A 23154-nucleotide genomic window follows, 5' to 3' on the forward strand; every position below is an offset into this window, starting at 1 on the left:
GTTTGACCATACGAATCGCCCGAAAAATTCTGTGATATCGGAGTAATTTAATATTCCGGTTTTTCTTGAGTGCTCCATGCGGAAATGATATATTTTAATGAAATTTATAGTATTCTACCTTGCTAGATTGCATTTATTTTTTATGTCAACTCCAGAGAAGTGGACCTGATCATTTGTTTATATCGGTAAGAGCTTATGTAATCACAATAATGTCCTTTAAATGCCAATTACCCGTATGTTTTGTGAGTCTATCCGGGGTTTTTAATTTGAATTCCCATTGATTATTCATTGGGTGTTAGAAGGCAAAAAGTTATTCGAAAATGTAATTTTGAAGGACGCCCCTAGTTATTTCAGTTTCCTAAGTCTCAGCTGTGTAACAGAATTTCATTTATAATCATGTTACTGTTGAACATTACTGTCACTTTTTATTGCCCTTGGGCGTTTTTGAAACCCCCGATGAGCGTTGTTTTCAATTGTTTGGATCGGTCGTTAGAATTCTTTTCATTTCGATTTGTTGACCTTTTCAATAATTTGATACACCGAGAAAATTATGGAATAGATTTTCAAATGTATGCTTTATTCATCAACATTTTTCAAACATTATCTTTTTTCTCAAAGATGTATTGGAATGAACGAATAATTACATTTCGGTTAACTTTGCCTACAACCTATCCACTTTCAAGTTACATAGATTTTATTTGTCTGACAATTGAAGTGACACCAGTGCTTGAATACAATTTTCATGTTAATCTCTTAAATAGTGTGATGCCTGAAAATTGCTTAAAGTTAGATGTTTATGTTCTGCGAATGAAATTTTTATATGACAACATTTGGTGAATTGATTTATATATCTATTGAATAAACCAGGCTATCCTTACATTGTAAGACTTCATTTCAATGTAAGTTAAATAACGTAGCATTTTTCTTTAATTTAAGTAAAACTGTGCAATATATGCCATTGATGATATTGTGATCAGTAGGTTACCAATTAGAATAAGTTATATTTGACTCATTATGAAGTTAATGCCCAATAATGTGGCACTCTGAGGTACTGGGCCATTTAAGTACTATTTAGCATAAGAAATCACTTACTTTTAACGAAATTGTCGAATCTCATACTCTCTACTAGCCCAGTAGATAATATTGAGAGATTATTTTCATCAAAAATGCATATAATATTAATATTTTTTAAATTAAATTTTCATCTTATCCTTTGTATTAGATAACATAAATGATTAATTTTACCATTCAACCAAGTAAACCACTTAAAATAGCATAGAATAAATAAATTGTTACATTAACTGGGGAATTCCTCAAAAATCAAAGTGCATGTTCTTGACTAATACAGCTGTTGTATGTTGTAGACCCTTGGCTTGTGTAAAATCGATTGAAACTACTTGTTATAAACTATAGATGACTGGTAAAACTAACTAAGAACATTCACTTTATTGCTGTGTATACATTGACATCTTTTTATTGATGGTATATGCACTTCCCAGGTTTTCATTTCATGATGAATAATTTTATCAAATTGTGATTCCTGACATCATTTTGAAGGTGGCAACACAGTGAAATACCAAAAAAACTGTCTACATCACAGAATGCCATTAAAACCTTTTTCCGAAAATCTTAATTACATCTTTCTACAGGGATGATGCCTGACTGTCCTTGAGTGTGACCTTTCATCGAATGAAAATGCTGAAAGATAAAGCTGAAAAAGAAAGGCAAATAAATTCATTCCCTCCTCCATATCGATTGGATGCTACTCCTTACCTAAATACAGACTTTGATTCCAATGTTAAAGATGCCTGCACTGCTGCTAATAAATCTCCAAGCGCCGGTGTGAAGATATCAAAAGCAATATTTTTAGGGGATGTTGCTGTTGGGAAGACATGCTTAGTAAATAGGTAAGTCCTTATTTTCGTACGATGGAAATGTCTACCATCTTGTGTGCTTAAGCTTAATAATCTAACTGTAAGAGGTGGGAATGGATTTTGGAATTGTCCAAATTATTTTCTACAAGGTTAAAATATTCATCCTTGCCAAATAAGCACCCTGTACGCTATGATATTGATGACTTTTGAGCCTACAATATTATGATAAAAATTTTTGCTGAAAAAGCCATGAACACAGTAATCAACCTGAAGGTCGGTAGGTGATGGTAGAGTTCACCCAGTATTTAGCCAGACACCGAGTGAAATTCACACATCAGGGTAGGGGGCCAGTTCCTTTCCCTGTTTTGGTTTCCCAGGAAGATCTGGTACCTGAAAAATCACATAGCTTGGATGGAGCTGGAGGTGCCCATAGACTTGCCCTGAAATCGAACCAGGGCCCCTCCAGCCAGTAGTCCAACACTGTACCCCCTAGACCGTGGTTCACAATTATATATATTTATTAATTGTCAATTATAGATATATTAATCGACATAGAAAAGTTTTTATTGTTTCCCAGTATATAATAATATAAATACTCATAAAATATATTATAGGAAAATATTATAGAACATAAAATTATAAAAAATATTAAAGAAAACCATTTACTTCGTTACGTTTAACCCTCAGGAAAAATTAGGAGTCTTTGAAAAACCAGTAGTCCAAAGCAAAAAGTTGGAATACTTATTTACGGTAATTCACGTACGTTTAATTTAAATTAACTTTATAATTTATGTTAATTATTTTTAAATAAAAGTCAGCACAACTACTTAATGTCTTAAGCTTTGCAATGTTGTCTCAGATGTGATGAAGAAACTCCTTCACTCTTTCCCTTTGTCTTGGAGAATTATAATTTTTATGGTTCCAAACTTTTGGTTTACATGTTTCAAACCGAGAATTGGGACTCCATTAGTTTCCCACTGCTATAGCTGAGGACCCAAGTTTATGTGGTTCATGATGTAAATGAATTTATAAAAAGGTGATATATTTTGCATGTATGTATCTGTATTATATTGGCATGCCCTGCATTATGTAAATTGATCGCTGAATGTAATATTACTATCATGATAGATGTATTTTTGAAGAAAATACCAGGGATTGATTAATCCTCTCCTTGTGAGATTTATCTGCCATGCATGTTTTTCTAAAAGTTGGAATTAAAAATATGAAACATAGCATTGTAAAAAAATTCTAATTAGTGCCTTGGATACATATATTTAACTTCGGTTGGTTCAATTTATTTTTTTCTCAAGTTTGATGTTATGTAGTGAATAAACGAGAGATTCCTGATGAAAGAGACCCACAGAGCCTTAGGAATTGCAAGCTGATTTATGTATCATTTCCACAATTTTTTCTTAGTTAGGAGGCTTCTAATATATTAGCTGATGCTAAGACATCAGAGATGTACTTTTATAAAGTAACTGTATTTTCCATGGAATAAATTTTACATCGTAAACAGTGTTTTCATTGTTCCCTCTCCGAGACCCTAGTATTGATGGCATAATGACTTTGATCTCCCTTTGGCCTACCTAATTCAATCACTGGCTAAGTGATAATATTAGAATTCAATGCTTGCTCCCAGGTGTTATGTGCATTAAATTGAATGACCAATTTGTAATAATTTTGACAGCTGAAGATTTAAATTCTTTGTTAATGCTATCTGATATTATTTCAAGTTGACCCATTGGTTATAAAAAATAATTTATGATTTCATGAACTTTCAGTTTAATGATTTTTTGTGGAAAATGGAGAATACAGGTATATACACCCATACTACATATGTTTATTTGGTTAAATTCTTTTTATTATGATGTATCAATGTAAATTTGGGTTACATAAATTTTAATGATGATCTTTATGGCTGACAGAATTCAAAATAAATATTTTTTTAGTCACAGGACCCAGGCCATGGCTTTAATTTCATTGTGTTTTAATGTTGATATGTTTATACATAGTTGACTAGAAAGCATACAAATTCCTATTATTATAACCAGGGAATATTATTCCTAGCTTCAAATTAGATAGCATTGTGAATTGAGTTGGGTAAAATATTGAGGTTTTACTGTATTAGTTAGGATGAGTCCATCATTTTTGAAAGACATTAATGTTTTCCTAAGCCTCAAATCGGTGTACTTGGTATCATTTCAGGTTTTGTCACCATGTTTTTGATAGCAACTATAAGGCAACAATTGGTGTGGACTTTGAGGTGGAATGTTTTGATATATTAGATGTTCCTTTTAATCTGCAGATGTAAGTATTTGTATTAAAAAAGCTAATACTTGTACTTTTTCTGGTAATAGTGTCTTTATGTAAAATGTGAGTGTGTGTGTGTATATATATAACCATAAACACAGTAATCAAACCGAAGGTCGGTTTAGTAGGTGATGGTAGAGTTCACCCAGTACTAAGCCATATATGGCGTGTGAAATTCACATATCAGGGTAGGGGGGCCAGTTCCTTTACTGTGCTGGTTATGGTTTCCCAGGAAGACCTGGTACCCACAAATTCACTTTAGTTTGGGTGGAGCTGCAGGTGCCCAGAGTGCCTTGCCCGGGAATCGAACCCGGGACCCTCCGGTCAGCAGTCCAACGCTCTACCCACTGGACTACCGCGACCCACATATATATTTATATACACAAATATATATATACACACATATATATATACACACATATATATATACACACATATATGTATATATATATATATATATATATATATATATATATATATATATATATATATAGCAGGTAGAACAGTTTATGTATCATTATAATTATATATATAGATATATAATAATAATTATATATATATATAATTATTATTAGGTAGATACATAAACTGTTCTACCTTCTCTAGTTTTTGCCCTCCTATTTTAATGTTTAGCTTAGCCTTTTTCTTTCTAGAAAATCGCATAACCTTTGTTTTATTAATATTAATTTTCATCCCATACCTGTCGCACTGAATTTCCAACTCACTCAGCAATGCTTGCAACCCCTTGGCTGACTGACAAACTAAAGCTTGGTCATCAGCAAACCTAACTGATTTTACGAATTCCCCGCCCACTTTCATTCCTACCTCCAGTTCTTCCCATGCCTCTTTAATCATTTCCTCTGCATACAGGTTGAACAGCAACGGTGATAATGGGCAACCCTGCCTTACACCTCTTCCTAACACTGCCCAACCGGATTCCCCGTTCCCCACTTGCACCTGAGCAGTCTGAGACATGTACAGGTTGCGGATTAGCCTCTTATCCCTCCAATCTATTCCTATTTTTCGGAATATACTGATTAAATTTCCCCAATTCACTGTAGCAAACGCTTTTTTTGAAATCTACGAAACAGGCAAATACCTCCTGGTTGTGTTCTATATTCCTCTCAATTAATAATCTCATTACTGCAAGGGCATCACGCGTACCTCTCCCCTTCCTAAACCCAAACTGGTCATAATCTAAGTAATCATTTGCCCTACTCTTTATCCTTTTGTTTATGATGCTTAGAACAACCTTGTAATTTTTTCGTGCCTGTTTTTGTGTTCCCTGTGGCTCCCAACCCAGGATTTCCAACAACAAAGAGTCAATTTCTATTTATCAATAAATATTTTTCAAGGAGGGGACGTCTTTCTTTAACTTATTTTTTTCAATTCCAAAATCACATGATTCTGTGGAGGGTCCCAAATTTTCGACGAACTTTTAAGGTGAGATATTGATAGAAATGAGCTCTTACGGCTAATAATATTTAATGAATGTGAAACTCCAATAGCCGTAAACAGTTAAGGTGAGGTATAATCAGCATTGAATTAATGACTCTACATAGCTTTTTCATGCGAATATATCATCGCTTTTTATTTGATGGCCCTAGTTTTCTTCTTCATGCAGCTTCACAGACGATGATGTGCTTTTTCCATGTTATCTCCGATTTTAGCGTGACTCCCATGCTGGTACTTCACCCGCTGCTTTTCTCTCTTCTCTTCGAATCTTACATGTGAAAGGGTGTCACTTCCCTGGTTCTTGTACAATCATTGCTTTTGTTTTCTGGCATGTGTTTCGCCCACCTTCTATGCGATGTGTGTACAATGAATTCTATTATCTTGGTTGACTTATCTCAGTAGATGCGGTCTGGAAACCACGCACTTGAAGAGCCATCTCTTAGGCTTCTTGTTGGAAGTTGTTATGTCCTTCTTCCCCAATCCCTCCATTGTGATATTGAAAATCATTTGTGAAAGTAGAAAACCCATGCAGTCTTCTTATAGAACTTGCCATTCTATCAGAAATAGGATTGTCTCAAGGAAACTTCCACTTTTTTATTGAAAACCTGGCAAGAAGTTGATTAGTAGTTAAGGTTCTTATTTGCAAACTTAAAATTCTGATATAAATTCATCACAAATATGATTTTAATATTTGTGTTTACATCTTTTCAGATGGGATACTGCTGGTCAAGAGAGGTTTAAATGCATCGCATCGTCTTATTACCGAGGAGCTCATGGTAATTATGTAATTTTAACATGATTGAAATCTTAAATGAGGTCATTTTCTATGTATATCATTGCATGAAAAGTTATGTATGAAACTACTAAATTTATATTCCAAGCATTCATCTATTGATAATGATTTATATAAAAACACAGTAATCAACCTGAAGGTTATTTTGATAGGTTAAAGTAAAGCTCATCTACTGCTAAGCCAAATGGCAGGTGAAAGTCACAAATAAGGGTAGGGGGTCAGTTTCTTTCTGTATACCACCTGTAGGTTCTCAGAATGATTTTGTTCCCAAAAAATCATGCAGTTCTGGGTTCCCAGAGGCATCATCAATAGTCGAACTTAGGCCATCAATTCAATAGCTTAGCTCTCTACCTACTAGACTACCACATCCCTCATAATCCCTCGAACATAATGGATTGTAAAATGCCCATTATATCTCCTTTGCTATTATTTTCTTCTTTAGAAAATAAAATGTAGTTCTTGAAAAATTTGTCAAAAGATTTTCTTTGGTATTTGGCTTTGAAATAATTAGATGTCATAACGGTTATCAAGAAAGATCTCTGTCCCAGCTAATGAATTGAAGAGGCTTACATTTTATTGCTTGTACAAATTTAAACTCAGTTAAATGAACTCAATTATTTTCACCTAAATTATCTGATAATATTTTATTCAGTACTATGATAAAAACAAAATTTGCAGTTTTCTATAGATTGAATTGTAACATACTATGCATTTCAGTTCATGGAACCATCTTCAGGTTCCATGAACTGAAATATGTTGTACGTTACAAATAAATCTGTGGAAAAGTGCAAATTTTGTTTTTCTCATAATGATTAACTTCCACCACTTCCCGCTTGAATCTGTCGAATATATTCTGTGTGTTCAAAAAAATTTTATAAGTGAGAAAATTATTGAACTTATGGATTACAAATAATTGTGATAAGCATAACATTGTGGAATTTCCAATAGTTCTAATCATTTAAGATGATGCAATTTAAATATATTGTAATTATTTGAAAAAACCAAGTTTTTCCTTACCTTACTGCTGGTTTAGGGGTGAATTTTTTTAACACATCCCAGACACATTTAAATGTTTAAATGTAATTTTAATGACTTATGGAAAAATATAGTTTGGGCAGAGAAATCCCATCAACTATGGAAAGCATTTTTTCATGGTTAAAAGGTGTGCCACCATACAGGCAGATAAGTAGAAATGATAATTGTCTGCTTCCAAACATTTTAATGATAACAATGATGATAATAATATTTTACTGATCCAAGGACTAGGTACATCAGGTATAGGATGCATCATAAGATTTTATCTTTTTCACAAGTGACATGAAATCAAGCCTCAATCAAGAATTGTTTAGTGAAATAAAAGCTTACACTGATATAAAAATTCCTTCTGGTCTCATTCGAAGTTTTAGTGAAGAGTTTTTTATAATCAGAATAACAAACTTAAGCTGGAGCAGAGTTTTCCATTTTCATTTCTTAGTGGAGTTGTTTAAGGCAAGATATCATGATCACTTAATTATTAATCTCATTGTATATATATTAATTGATGTGATTAAAAGATAGCCTAGTAAACATTTTTTAACTTTAAATTCAATCCATTTTATGATTATTCAATATGCAATTGACTTGCAATGTTTATTAATGCGATTGCTCAGGAAAAAATTTCACCTTTGGTTGATAGTTATTAAGTCAAAGATATTCAAGTTGGATATAGGCAAAATATTTAATTTGTGTAAATATTCCAAAAAATTAATTTGGAGTTATAAACTATTCTTTGTTTTCAGTTGTGGTTGTCGTCTTTGACTTGACATCATTGATGACTTTAATGCATTGCCATAAATGGCTGGAGGAGGCACTCTGCGCTAATTCTGGTACCCCTAAAATGTTTCTAGTGGGTACAAAGAAAGACTTGTTGGTAAGTTTATATTATTGATAAAATTAGGTGCATGCCTTTTTTAATTGTGCGAAATACTTCTCATTATTTATTTATGTATTTTATTCTCCTGTATTCAGAAAAATATTTTTGAAATTTCAATACATGTATGATACTATACAATAAATAATGCTACAATTCAATAAAGAACAAGGATCCATGTATGGCAGGTTGATAAGTACTACAAAAAATGACATGGAAATGTGATTTACTGAATGCATTACAAAGATTGGTAATACCAGAAACAATAATGCTTGCTAAATACATATACAGGGTGTAGTAATGTAACTTCCTTTTTTCAAACGCAAAACTCTTTCAAAGAAGGAAGTTATGTTGCTGCACCCTATACGAGTGGGGACCCAAAAATAACAGGAATATTGTTATAGATTCTTTAGTTCTCCATATATTTACTTTAAATTTTGTTCACCTTCAAAGTATTCCCCATTGACCACAATGCATTTCTCCAAACGATGCTTCCATTGTTCGAAACATTTCTGAAATTCATTTATCAGGATGTCCTTTAGGCCTTCTAGTGATTTTTGTTTTACCTCCTCCACAGAGTCAAAACGTGGAGGAGGTAAATGTCCCTTTCTTGTCCCTTTTGAGTCTGGGGTACAAAAAGAAGTTAAAGGGAGCTAAAGCCGGTGAGTAGAGGGGGTGGACAATTGATTTCATGCCATTTTTGTCAAAAACTGCACGGAGAGGACGGTATGAGCCTGCCTGCTGTCATGATGCAAGAACCAGTTGCCCGTGTGCCAAAGATCTGCTATTTTCTTCCGGATACTCTCCCTCAATCTCTTCAAAACCTCCAGGTAAAACTTCTGAGTGACAGTTTGACCCGGGGGAACGAACTCTGAGTGCACAATACCTCTGTAATTGAAGAAACAAATGAGCATTGTCTTGATTTTTGATTTCACTTTGCGTGCTTTTTTTGAACGAGGAGAGCCAGCTGTCTTCCATTGGCTTGATTGCTGCTTCGTTTCAGGATTGCATCCATAACACCACAATTCATCACCAGTTATCACCTTGGAAAAAAAATCAGGGTCCTCTTCAAGCTGATTTTGAAGCTCAAAACATGCCTGAACTTAATGTTCCCTTTGCTCGTTAGTGAGATGACGAGGGCCAAATTTGGCTGCAACTCTTTTCATTTTCAACTCTTCAGATAGAATCCTCTGAATTGAACTCCCATGACACTCCAGAGATCTCACAGAGTTGATCAATGGTTCTGCGACGGTCTTCACGAATGAGGGCATTGATTTTGTCAACGTTTTCGTCAGTTCTTGATGTTGAAGGGCGGCCTGAATGGGATTGGTCTTCAATTGACATTTTATCATTTTTAAAATGTGTAAACCACTCGTAGACTCTGGTTTAGCTAAGGGTAGCTTTCCCATAAACAGTCTTGAGCAGTACAATAGTTTCTGTCGCCAATTTCCACAACAGGAAACACAGTTTCACTGCAGCGCGTTGCTCTTGATAATCCGCCATCACGTTTTTTGCTGGAATGAAAAAAGTTGTTTCACTGAAGCAGCTCTCATTGACGGACCAGTCACAGTGACGGTGCTGCGCATACTGACGGAGGAGGCATGAGCCTGACGTACGACCGGCCAAGCAAAGGCTTCCCCCGATCTCGCCCCCCACCGCAGCCCAATTCCCGTTACTTTGGGGTCCCCTTCGTATTTATATGATCCCTTAAAATGTGGAATTGGTTTTTAATATTCAGTGGAATACAAAAATACGGAATGAATATGAAATAGTGCTAGCCACAACTGAGGTGAAGATAACTTTGGACGTAGAAAGGAGAGAAATTACATGATGCCATTGAAGTAAAAAGAGCATTAGAATCATATAATTTAATGAAGAATGTTTTCTGGATTTTGAGAAGGCATTTGATGGATGATGGATGGACAAATTTGGTGGAAATATTGCAAAATATATGAGGATACTAGAGGGATAGGTGTTTTATTTGAATCATGTGTATGAACCAGATGGCACCAGTAGGGATGGCAGGGGAAGAATTGGGAGGGGGATTGATAGAAAGGGTTGCCAGTTATCATGAATTTTTAGGAAACCTACCTTGTAATCAGTAGAATACCATGAAAAATGAAATACTACAAGAGGGCTACAAAATCACAAGCTCTTATATTTCTCAATGGCAAAGTAAGGTACAAATGATGGAATAGGCTTAAAGTTGTGCTACAATTAAATACATAATGAAATTCATGCTAACCTTCACTAAATATGTTATTTACTTGATGAACATGCACTTTTTAAGTTGTTTATGAACTTTATTTCACACCTCAATACCATTGCAATAATCAACCTAAACGTTGGTTTTGATTTGCATGGGGAGAGCTCACATTAATGCCATTGTATGTGAAATTAACATATTCAGGTAATGGATGGGAGCAGTTTCTTTGTCCAAATGTATCTCTTAGGATTTGAGCCTGTGACCTCAGTACTATAGCCAAATGTTCTATCTATAAGCTAATTACACCCTCCATGTACTGAAATGGTATATATTTCTCCCCATAAAATATGTATCCCTCTTTCATTTTACTTCATGGTAAAAGGGTGTGCCATATATATCATATACCATACCTCTGGTATTGGCTCAATGAAACCCAAGTTCTGTTTGCCCTTCTCTTTGTATGTGTTCATCCTCAATCAGTCTGAGGCAGCGTACGCGGAGGTTGAATCTCAGGCTGTAAGAGTGGCCCGTACCCTTGGCGTGGAGTACTGGGCTGTTTCTTCTCGCACAGGGGATGGAGTAGGCCCTTTCTTCCTTCGCTTGGCTGCCCTTGCATTTGGCACATCAGTTGATGTTGAAGCAAATAACAGTACTGCAAGTGAAACTGAAAAAATTGGGTCATCTGAACTAGTCTGTGAGTAAAGTGCTTCATTTTCATTAACTTTACAGGGCACTGAGAAGGAGTGAATTTTGTTGAATATTATTTTTCTCCATCAAAGTAGTGATTAATTTGCTGTAAAAATGTATTGCCATGATGAATAGAGTTAGTAACCTAACTACTGGATAGTATTTTTGTTAGTGTATATTTCTGTATTGGCTATTTCTAATTATACATATGGTAAGGTAGTTTTAAGTTGATAAGTATATTATGTAATGATGAAATCTGATGTTGTTGTGCATTATCATTATTTCAAAATACAAAGAAATTGGCTTTAAATGTGTCCATGTCCAACAGAAACAAACTTTAAAATTTTTATATTTCCATGATTAGAAGGAAAAATTAATGCCATTTTATCTTTTCATGATAATGCTGTGCATATGGCCATACGAACCAACTAGTTCAATTTTTCATGTTACGATTCAAAGGAAGTACTTATCAAATAAATTAATGTAAAGATTGAACTTTTTCACCTAATATACTCCTATTAAATCTACCTGATTCACTACTCTATTGCAATATATATAACAAGCACATATATCCTACTTTTATTACTACTGTGTATGCTCCTCTCTATTAGTGATCTAATTACTGAAATGGCATCATGTGTGCCTCTCCCCTTCCTGAACAAAAACTGATCATCCCCTAAGTAATCATTTGCCCTGCTCTCCATCTAGTTGATCCTGAGAACCACTTAAGCTGCGTACGCAATCAAACTTATTGGTTCTCACCTATGGCTGCCTTTCTCTTTTTGGGATGGGAACTAGCTGTGATGTGATGAAATCATCCAGCCAAATTCCTTCCTCATATTGTTTCAAATTAGTCCATAAAAAATCTTCTGTCCAAATTTTCATTAGCACTAAAGTAGTTTCGCGGGAATGTTCTCTACCCCTATGGCCTTATCTGATTGCAATTCCTCTAGGATCCTTTCTAATTTTCTGTCAAGTGAGCCTGGACTTAAGCTATCCTTATCTACGTCATAATCACTTTTTATGTTTAAGCTTGCAGACCTAATGTCTTTACTGTATAGTTCCTCTATACAGTATACTATATGTATATTCCTTCCATCTCTCTTGGATCTTCCCTGGTTTCATTATAATTTCCCAGACTTATATTTTTTTGTTTGCATGGATTTTCTCTACTTTCTTTGTGACAGTGCTTTTACCTTCCTTCACAGTACCCCAATGTCTCCCTTCCTTTGTAAACTTTCCATATGCTCACCCTGCATCGCCACCGTACTTCTTTCGCACTAGTTTAGTTTTCCTCACCTCATCTCAGTTTATTATTCAACTCGTTATACTTCCAAAGAAACTGCGGGAGATACCTTTCAATATCCCTTTATTGAAATGTTCCCATTTTTTTCTCATCACACATGATTTTGTCTACAGCCTGCTGATACTCTTTATTTATCATTCCGTTTAATACTTGTAAATTCCATTTCCTTATCCATCTTCCTTTCTTATCTTGTTGAATTTTACACCAAACTTCACAGTGCTAAATAATAATCTGCATCTGCTTCTGGGAAAGGGTGTAAATTAGTCATTTGGCTATTCACATGTCAGTTATTAATTTAAGTTCAAGTTCATTCAATAAAAAAAAATTAGTTTGATTTAGTAATTGCTATAATTTTTTAATCACTTCACAGCATTCAAAAATCTATGAATGATGAATCCAAATTGCTTGTTTCATTGTGCCATGCGACCCCTTGCCTTATAAAACAGAATGCCCATCTCAGTGGTGTTACTCCATGTATAAATTAAGAAATTTATCATTTTAATAGTTCATGAAAAATAGGTAATTATTGTTGTGCTAAGAAAATCATTTTCATCAAAAATGTAGTGTAGATGTAGTGCTTCAAAAATCAGCTCATGTTTCCAATTCACATTAAAAGCATATAAGTATAAACTGCTGTTAAATATTTATTGAGTCCTGCTAAGTAATTTTTCTTCTGTATTAATTTGATTAAGCTTTAGTGAGATATATTTTTGTTACACTGTTTTTCATGAAGTAATGTCCCCTTCTGGTATATTTTTACTTTTATTTTTTAGGTTTATCCAACAAACAGTCAGCTGTGGTATCCAGAAGAAAATGTAGTGGCTGTGAAGGATAAGTCCATTATGTTAGAGAATAAGATTAAAAATTTGTTTCCAACATTTTGTGCCTTTCGCAAAATATCTATTATCTCTAAATTCAGTGCCTAACAAATGTAGATAGTATTGCAGTTTTATAAAAAATTTGTAACCTGTCAATTGTGCACAACATTAGCCATTACATATGGTCAACATGCAAGTGGTGTTTGATAAAAAGCATTTATATCTGTTCACGATGGGTGGCAGTGGTTTCAAGTACACCCAATACTTGTAACAAGTATTAATGTGGAAATCCGTAATTAGTATGGATATCAATCTACTCATTATTGCTCCATCACATTCCATCTATATTGATTTACTCATAGAGCTGCTCTAGGTGAGTGTTTGAATGAAGCAATTTTGTGATGGCAATTATGCATTATAGAACTATTTGTAGAGTTGTCATCAATTAGTATCTGCAACCCTCTGTGCTTTTTTCAAAGCATTTCTCATTCCATGCTTCTGTGCTTCAAAGGAGTTCAGTAGCTCTAAAATTCATGACATTGTAAATCTGCTTTATGAAACTCTTCATTATTAAAAATTAAATAGCAAAATTATGTGTCACTATCCAGCATATGTCAATTATTATTGCAATGTTATGCTGTTTTGCTAGGCATATAATTTCAATGTTTTTAAGAAATGATAAGCTAATGTGATGTTTTATAAAAGGTTAAGCTTTTATTTTAAAATATGCCGTTTAAAATAGAATTTTTTAATATATGATATATTTTTAAAAAAATTTTTACTGTATCAGGCTTCTGCTCCTTTTCCATGCGCATGATATACACATATGTTATTACATTTTTATGATGGAATGGTCTCTACACTTGATGTCATGAATTCTTTAGTAGTTAAAATTTTTTTTCCATTTATCTCACCCAAGGAACAAATAATTAGGTTGATCTGCAGTTGTAGGAATAAGAACATATTTTTAGCATATATTTGTCATCATTTTAAATGATGTGGCTATTTTTATAACAACTGTTTTGATAACATTATGCATATTTTATCGCTAATTATGCCATAATAATTATTCGTGGCAAGAAATAATACTGCATATTTTATATCTTATATTTAATAATTATTTATGCTACTAAAAAGCATTTTTATCTAAAAATTGGGCACTTAGGTATTGTTTCTAACATTCATTAATGTTGTAAACTCTTATGAATTTATGAATGAGGGGACAGTCCCCTCATTTGAAACCTCCCACCAGTGTTAATACTTTACCACTGAATAGTTACATTTTTAAAATCCTCAAATTGATTTCTTTTATATGGGAAAACTTGGTGGGTGAAACTTCAGTGTAATTAATGGAAGCTGTACTTTCCAAGATAAGTTATTGGAAGTAATTGATTTGTGTTTCTCAAAACGTTCTTCACTTTTCATTGTACTGAAAATTTTAATGATTGTCTGTGGGTTTACCAACGTAGATTAAATATTTTTTAACTATTTTTTCTTGGGATAAAATGTCTGTAATTGAAATTGTATTGGAGGATTTGAAAAATCAACTGTACATAGTATATAATCAATCCAAAGACAGTTTTTATTGATGAGGGTAGATATTGACGTGTAATATGGGAGTGATTTGGGATAGGATGGCATCAAAGCATTTCAGGATTATCTAATTATTGAAGTGTACAAATAGCCGAAAGTCGGTAATAAATTATTACATTTTGTCTTTTATGAAGTAAATCACTATTTCATTGACTTGAAAGGATATTTTTTGGAATCACATTTTGAAACTTCATTTCATGCATGTTGATTTCGTGCATTTAAGGCTAATATGTATATTGAATTGAAAACACATTTTCATTAGGATTCTAACTAGTTTAGTTAGTTATTACACTTTTTATTAGTGTAATTATTATTAGAATATTTTTCTCTAGACTGCAATTATGATGCCCTCTTTTAGTTGCCTCTACTTCTATTTGTTTCTATGTGTTGAACTCTGTATGCAATAATTTACAGCTTGATTGAAACGTTTGACCTAATTTACAAACAAAGTTTAGAAGGAATAATGAAATACTTCAAATATTCAACTGAGAAAGCAAGTCTCTAGGAAATCCTGTAAAGCTTGGTACATGCTAGCTCAGAATCTGGTTTGACTCTTCAGATTGAATCTCAAGCAAGTGGAAATAAATTTTATCTGCCCTACAAATTGCAACTGTACAGATAGAATCAGAATCTGTCACACAGACATAGTCTGGACTGGATTAATGGTAGAATAATACCATAAGGAGTCTTTTATTTAGCTCTAATAGGACTAATAATAGCTGCTTATATTTTGCAAATATTTTGTGCCAAATAACTGCCATAATTACATCAAAATATTCAATATATGCAATCATGATTCAGATACTTTGTAAATTTTTTAGTAAATACTTGAATGTATTAAACTTGATAGAGCATAAATTAATTCATGTACCATTCAACTTGTAAAAGAAAATTTCAACTATATTAACTTTCTTGAATCACAAATTTCGTGAGTGTCCAAAACCCAAAATGTTTGGGTTACATTAGTATGTAACAAACATTTATTTGATAAAAAAATAATTTTTGTTCCATTATATTTCTTAAAGCATCAATGGCTCAATTAATACTTACTATGCATAGAGATTAAAATTCACTGAGATAAGTAAGATAAGCTCGGCATGACAATTTACTTTTCTTGCCGTGAAAATGATAAGAAACTTCCGAAAATATTAGAATTTTTTTTTTTGCATTTCAACCATTTTGAAATACCTCACTAGTGCTATTATTAGGAAAAAATGAAAATTTGGGTTTTTTTTTTGAGTATCAAAGCCTGATTTAAAAATTATTAGTGAAGTGATATTTTATTGCTGTAGATTCTGATTGTATAAATGTGATTTTTGTTATGTAGAGAAAATGCTTCATCTAGTTTTCAAGGAGTAATTTTCTTGTGCTTTGTGTCATGTTCAGACTTCCTGTTGCTCAATGAGAGTGATAAATTTTAAATTCAATTGAAATGATACAACCCTCACTAGTGTTTGCATTCTTGTTTGGATGAACACATTGCTGTTTTGTCAGAATTCCAGTTTAATTTTCCAGTAAATCTATGTTCCTTTGAGGCAGGGTTCACTGTCTCTAACCCATAATCTAGGGAGAATTACTGATCAGAATGTTGTATTTATATCTGGTATCCTTCATATATAATTTTTGTGCACAGTAAAATAATATGTTACATGCCTGATATCCAAATGAGACTGCCAAGCCTCCCTTGTCTTTCTGACACCTGCAGTCAGCATTGCTTAAAACTTGACCAATTAGTTCCAAAAAATGTGTATATTTGTGTAGGATGGAGGCATGATCTGTAAAACTGTAAATATTCTGTGAAAACCATAGGGAATCTTGTGGAGACATCTTGCACATAATAACAGTTAATTTTTCCTGAAGAATACGGACTTTTTTGAATAATTATCGCAGTCCCAGCATCAGTTGTATCTTTGATAGTAAACAAAAAATACATAATCTGTAGCTCTTGATAATATTAAAAAGCCGTATCCTTTAAACCTATGTACAAAATCATTTAAATTTGCATCAGAAATAATCTAAAAATTAAAATAAGGGCACTAAACACGTGGTAAATGTTATATTGATAGTATGAAATCTCTTTAAATTCAGTTTTCAAACCTCCATAGTCCCTTTTAAATAATGCAATGTAAGGATATTTTAGTATGTAGTTTTCCATTTAAAAATTTTATATGCATTATGTCATGAAGACAAAATTTTGAGCCATAGAATTTTGTTCCAAATTAATCTCTTCAAATTTTAAAATCCAATTTTTATCACTGATATCACAGATTATATGACAATGGTAGGTAATATACGTATGTCATTTTTACAGATACTACTCTCAAGTATCCTTTAGGATTGAATTTATTTTTTAAAATTGAAAGCTAAATGAAAAATTTTTCAGATTAATATTTTTTCAAATGCTCATTACCATCTCTGGTGCACCACAGTAATGATTTATAATGTGTACCATAAACAAAGTAATGAACCCGAATGTAAATTTGATAGGTGAGGGTACAACCCCCCATAGTACTGAGCCCAATAGTTTGTGAAATTCACACATCGAGGTAGGGAGGCTAGATCCTTTCCCTGTGCTGCCTATGGTTTCCCTGGAAGTCCTGGCTCCCAAAAATCACACAGCTCAGGTGTAGCTGAGGGTAACCTAAGAGTTGTGCATGGGAATCGATCCTGGGACCTTCAGTCAGTAGTTCAGTGTTCTACAACTGGACTACCATACCCCCATATAATACAAAAAATACTTTTTAAACAATTATTGACTAGACTTTAATGTGAATTTAGATTTTTCAAGGGCACGTATTTAATGTCAGTGGAAATATTTATATAAATCACAGGGTTAAAATCTGATTCCTATAAATGACAGTGATAAAATATTGTCGCCCTGTGTTTAATATAGTAAGCAGAAGTAACTAAATCATTTCTAATGAAATCATCTTAGAAAACCCCTTCACTATGAGGAATGAATTTGTAAGTGTAATTTGTCTCTTTAGGCATAGTTTGTAATGAATGATTGTGAAAAAGTTCAGATTACGGTTGAAAATTAATCACTTTTTAATATCTTATGATTTCATTTAACTACCTTGACCAGTTTCCCCTTACAAATATTTTCAAGAAGTTTTTACTCTTCTCAATGGAATATGTCTAATGTGCATGCCTACTTGATAGATAATATGAATTTTACAGGTGCAAGACAAAGGAGCTCATCTGAAATTTTTTAGATAATGTTGTAATTTCAGCATATTCAAAATTATTGGGTTCCAATTTAACGACTGTTTCTTTGATTCCTTAACTCCTTATAACTGTTTAGCCTCCCTCTGACTCTCCTTCCACGGAGATAACCTGACCTTACTCCTATCCACTGTATTTTTTGCTTTTGAATCCTGCTGCCACTCATAAAAGGATCTCCAACTTCTCCCCTTCCTCCCATTATGTATCAAGTATGCATTTGTGTGAGATATAAGCGAATGAGGGAAGTGTAAAAACCTATTGAAAATGATGTCTGTGCATTGAAACTAAAAGTGATTTATTTTTAACATTGCAATTCCGAAAGTAACTTTGACAACAATCACCTTAAGTCAAAATAATGGTTAGGGCCTGATGCCAGCTGCCCGAGATGCCAAAAAAGTGTTGTTTGTTCAAACATCACTCTAATCAATCAGACACAAGTTACCAGTTAACCAAAGTTTTCACCCAAGATTCCTCACATCAATAAGATTGTATAAATTAAATTATGTATCATTTTTTGCATCTTATTTATCAATTTTTACATGTATTGCCCCTATTTTTTAACATTTCATTTGGAATCACAATTATGTAATTAAAACGGACCAGTAATGTTAATTAGATATCAAGTAGTTTTAAATTGCAGCATCTGGTCCGTTTTCAAGATTAACTATAAAAATGACAAGAAATGTATGTTACATAAGGCTGTAAACAAGGGGTAATAGTAGGGGCATATAATTGTTTTTTGAGCCTACTCACTGAAAAATTGGACCATGACTTATAAATTAACGTAAAATGCATTATGCAAGGTTAGAATTGAACAAAGGTTATTATAATGGAATCACTCAAAAGTTTACAAACTTTGTCAGTACCTACAGTTTTCTAGTATTTTGTAATTGAATATATGCTTGCATCATTTAAATTCTTTTTATTATTTTTAGGTGCCCTCCAGGTTCATTTCTTGAGGCTCCTCGCTTCCAATAGCTTTCTTAGTTCTGTTGAGAATCGGGTGATCAAATGCATCTAGGATTATGCAATAAAAATGAAATTCAGAATATTGTACCATCACCTTTGAACTCAAATATAATAATTTACGTAACCAGTTTACCCAAACGCAAGCTACATTTAAATCAATGATAGTTCCCCTACCATTAGAATATGTATTTGCCTCATATTGTGGGTAATCGTCTGTGGGAAATCTCAAAGAGAGATCATTTTCGTATGTGAATAACAATTATTTTTTCAACTTTTACCTACAAATAAATTTGAAAAAAATCACTATAATTTAGAGATCACAACATAGCCTGCCGTGATTATTCCAATTAGTAATTAAATCAAAATTAATGTGAGGTATATATGTACATAATATTCATTTTGAATGTCATTAAAGCCAAAAATATTCCCTCCAAGGGAGGATCATATCCTCCTTCCTTGGATCTATCCCTCTACTCCAGTTTAGTGGGGTACAGTTGCTTAAGTAGACAATATTGCCAGGACTGAAGAGTGTACCATGTTGAAATTATTCATTCTGTACAGAAAAATCAGTATGGGTTCATTCATTTATCGTGATCACCAGTTATCAATCCAAGGATTGGTTTTTAGTGTCTGCTTTTTACCTGCAAATATGTTAGATTCTTCAATGCTAATTCCATTTGTTAGACTGTAAAAAATGAATGGAAAAGACAATTATTTTGGTATTATATATTAGGAATGAAATATTTATTTTACATACCTTGCTAGTCCTGAAATATATTGGTAAAACTTAGGTAGTTCACACAATTTATTTCCCAGTCTGGAATAATGAACCTTTCTTTAAGTAAGGATTATTGGGAAATGAAGGATTTAAATTAGGAAGAGAGAGATAATAGAGACAAGGCAAAATATAAACAAGGTAGGTTAGGGCATTGTTGAAAGTGAATGTCATGTCAGAGAGTATCTGATACTCTTCAGACAAATGAAAAAATTAAACAGGGAGTGGTACAGGAAAAGCATTAAGGGTCAGAAGAGGCTCCAGAGTTACATATCTGGTCAGTCCAGGTTGAATTAGCTAGTCATTGTGCACTATAACAAGATCTTTTAAAATGAAACCTGATCCATAGCAGTTTGAACGCATTGAAGCTAAGTTTTCAAATTAGCCTTAAAAATAAATTGTAATTAATCATATCTCTAACTAGTTTCCAAAGAGAATCGTAAGAGCTTTTTTGTGCTTGAACCCAAAGTTATTCCATTTCCTTTCATGTGGTGGTTCCGAAATTCCAATCTTCCATGTGTATCAACTAACAGTAAATAATCGTCTTCGTCTTTGAAGTTACTCTTCATTTCTCCATTAAAGATTCTTTAGTTAAGTTAAACCACTAGCAGAGGAAAATTTGTGATGCATAACCTTCAATCACAAAACTTATTTTTTTAAATTATTGTGTATTTATATTAATTTCAATATTTTTACTGTTATTTTGTAATTTTCTTTAAATTTTCCCATTTCATCTATAACTCTTGTCATTTGTATCTGTTAACTTGTGAATAATTGGTGATGTATGGGGAAATGAAAAAAATATCCCTTGTAAGCAAAATGGCTTAGCAAATAAAGTGTTATTGTAATTCTCAGCACATGTTGTGAGTAGTTATCCTTTGAGCATTATTCTATTTTCAATCTTGTTTTGCAATCATGAACCGAGGATTCTGATTTATCCTGGCAACTTTGTTGTGCAATTATAAAATATTTATTTTACCTTGCATTGCATGCATTAAATTATACTAAGTCTTGGTGATCTAATTGTTTTTTTGTCCTGCTTATGCCATTTTAAAAATATTTCTGACAGCAAATATATTCAAAGGCAAAGAAGTGACAGCAAAGATACAATGTTTTGAGCATTTTAACAAATTCTGTTATCTTTGATTTTTAAATTTTGTAGAATAATAATGGTTTACGTAAATTAGTCCTGCTAGTCAATCTTTACTGCCTGTATGCCTGTAGCAAGCAGCCTGTATGACGGGAGAAATGGAACTATTTTCAATTATCAAGGTAAATAATATTTAGAAGATGACTTAAGTATTTGGCTAACTATTTAAAGAAAAAGTGGTCATGCCGTATTATTTGACATCGCAGAAAAAGTGCACCTTGGCATATTCTCAGCAGATTTTTACTAAGATGCAAGTGAAAATAAAGGAAAAAGTGAACAAATCTTACATGTATTTCCAAATTAAATTGTAAAAAATGGTAAATTATTATATTTAATTAGGCTGTACTACCATTTATTTTCCTTCTTAATTTGTGCTGTGAAGATGTTGATTCAGAGTAATGAAACTAGTCAAATTTTGTCAACCTATCGTGAGGAATGGTTTGCTTTTTTCTTATCGTATGTCAATTATTCTCTGTATATTTTCTCTGAACAAGTTGTTTGCATTGTGAAAGCCTGGAAAAATAATATAATTTTGAAAACCATGCAATAAGAGCCTTTTTTAATTTAGATAAAAGAGGCAATTTAAAATTTCACAAAATATAAAACACAAAATCTGAGAATGTCTTTCATTGTAATTTACTTTGTAGCTCACATTGTTATTCCTTGGCATATGCTTATTTACTATATACAGATGAAAACACGACATCATCTTCTTTCTAGAAAATTTTGCCTTGATAGTTACCTATTTTTGCATCGGTCTCAATTATATCAATATTACAAGTTTTGATGGTCAAATGCATTTTATTTTTAAACAGGCACATGCCATAGGAATTTGATTGTTTTCATTAATTTTTTTACTTATTACAAATCTTCAAAGTGAAAGCTATCCTTAGAGATTTATAAAAATTATACTTAAGATGACACATACATTTTTTCTTTTAGTGATTTGATGTGTTATAACTTTCCATTGATTCTTTTATCTTCACTCTTACTTATAACTTTCCAGCAAGATTTTGTTGACTGATTTCTGGAAGAACTGCCATTTGTGTGCATTTCCTACATTTTCTTGTTTATTCCATTTACATAAGAAAGAAATTTTTTCTGACATGTTTTGGTAAGCTGTTGCAAGGAATCCTTGTTATAATTGTATCATTTTTGTACTTGCAAATTGTATTGTACTTATTGTAACCATAATTATAGTGCCTTATTTAAACTGCATTAGCTTTAAGAAGAATTTTGTCCACATCAATTAAATATCTAACATCATTTATTCAAGATTTCATAAAAAGTGTATATGTAGCAGGGTTGTCTGGCAAAAATGTTATGGATCACTTTTCTATTAATTCAATGATTATAACAAAAGAATTCCCTTGGCCTCGTTTCATAATAATTATTTTGTACCTATTAAAAATATATTCCCATGTACACATCTGATATTTGTTTATTGCAAAAAAATTTGAACAAAATGAAAATTTCAATGAGGATTGCTATTTAAATACTTTCATTGTGGCATTTTTTGTTGAAGAAAAGTGGAAATAATCCTAGAAATTTTATTCTTTATCGTTGTCATCAAAAATGTTAATCAGCCTTGTTTTATGATGTGATATTAAATATTTGTTTTGGGACCAGTCAACTTCCCCAAACAGGAAATAATGTGTGTAAAAACTTGAGGTATCATCATCTGGCAACTTAAACGTTGGTTCATTAAGTATCATTCTTTACCTACATGAAAAAGCAATGTAACTCACTAGACAGTTGTTTTTTTATGTCAATAGGTACTCAAGAGGCGTTGGTATCAGTAATATTTCAAACCAAATAGTGTTTGTTACCATGGTTTTTTTCTGGTCATGACTAATAGGAAAAGTTTGGAAAACAATGAAAAATATTAATGAAACTCCATATTTATGTGGTCAGAGTTAACGGATGTGATTTGTAGATTAGTCCCAATTGCAAGATGATGGCCCCCCACTCCACTAGAGGGATATTTTACATTTGGGTATAACATCCATGAATATTTATGTATGAAAAAATGCACTTTTTCGCATCCATAATATAAATGTATTTTGTGGAATAATAAAGTTTGA

General features: G+C 32.7%; 1 protein-coding gene across 1 annotated transcript; it reads left to right on the plus strand.

Moving 5' to 3' along the window:
* Nucleotides 1-51: 51 nt before the first annotated feature.
* On the plus strand, nucleotides 52-23154 carry RabX5 (RAS oncogene family member RabX5). Its single transcript, XM_071589718.1, has 7 exons — nucleotides 52-185; nucleotides 1650-1907; nucleotides 4080-4181; nucleotides 6351-6415; nucleotides 8211-8341; nucleotides 11028-11241; nucleotides 13314-23154. The coding sequence occupies exons 2-7, from the start codon at nucleotides 1690-1692 to the stop codon at nucleotides 13373-13375; spliced, it is 792 nt and encodes a 263-aa protein (XP_071445819.1). The 5' UTR covers nucleotides 52-185; nucleotides 1650-1689; the 3' UTR covers nucleotides 13376-23154.

Source organism: Hetaerina americana, unplaced genomic scaffold, assembly GCF_022747635.1.
Source record: "Hetaerina americana unplaced genomic scaffold, ioHetAmer1.1.p SCAF_4, whole genome shotgun sequence".
NCBI classification, from domain to species: domain Eukaryota; kingdom Metazoa; phylum Arthropoda; class Insecta; order Odonata; family Calopterygidae; genus Hetaerina; species Hetaerina americana.

Excerpts from the sequence above, each read along its gene's own strand:
- RabX5 (XM_071589718.1), top strand. The coding sequence starts at position 1,690 with ATGAAAATGCTGAAAGATAAAGCTGAAAAAGAAAGGCAAATAAATTCA. Across the intron at positions 1,908-4,079 it reads AAGACATGCTTAGTAAATAG|GTTTTGTCACCATGTTTTTG; the intron begins GTAAGTCCTTAT and ends GTATCATTTCAG. Across the intron at positions 4,182-6,350 it reads GTTCCTTTTAATCTGCAGAT|ATGGGATACTGCTGGTCAAG; the intron begins GTAAGTATTTGT and ends ACATCTTTTCAG.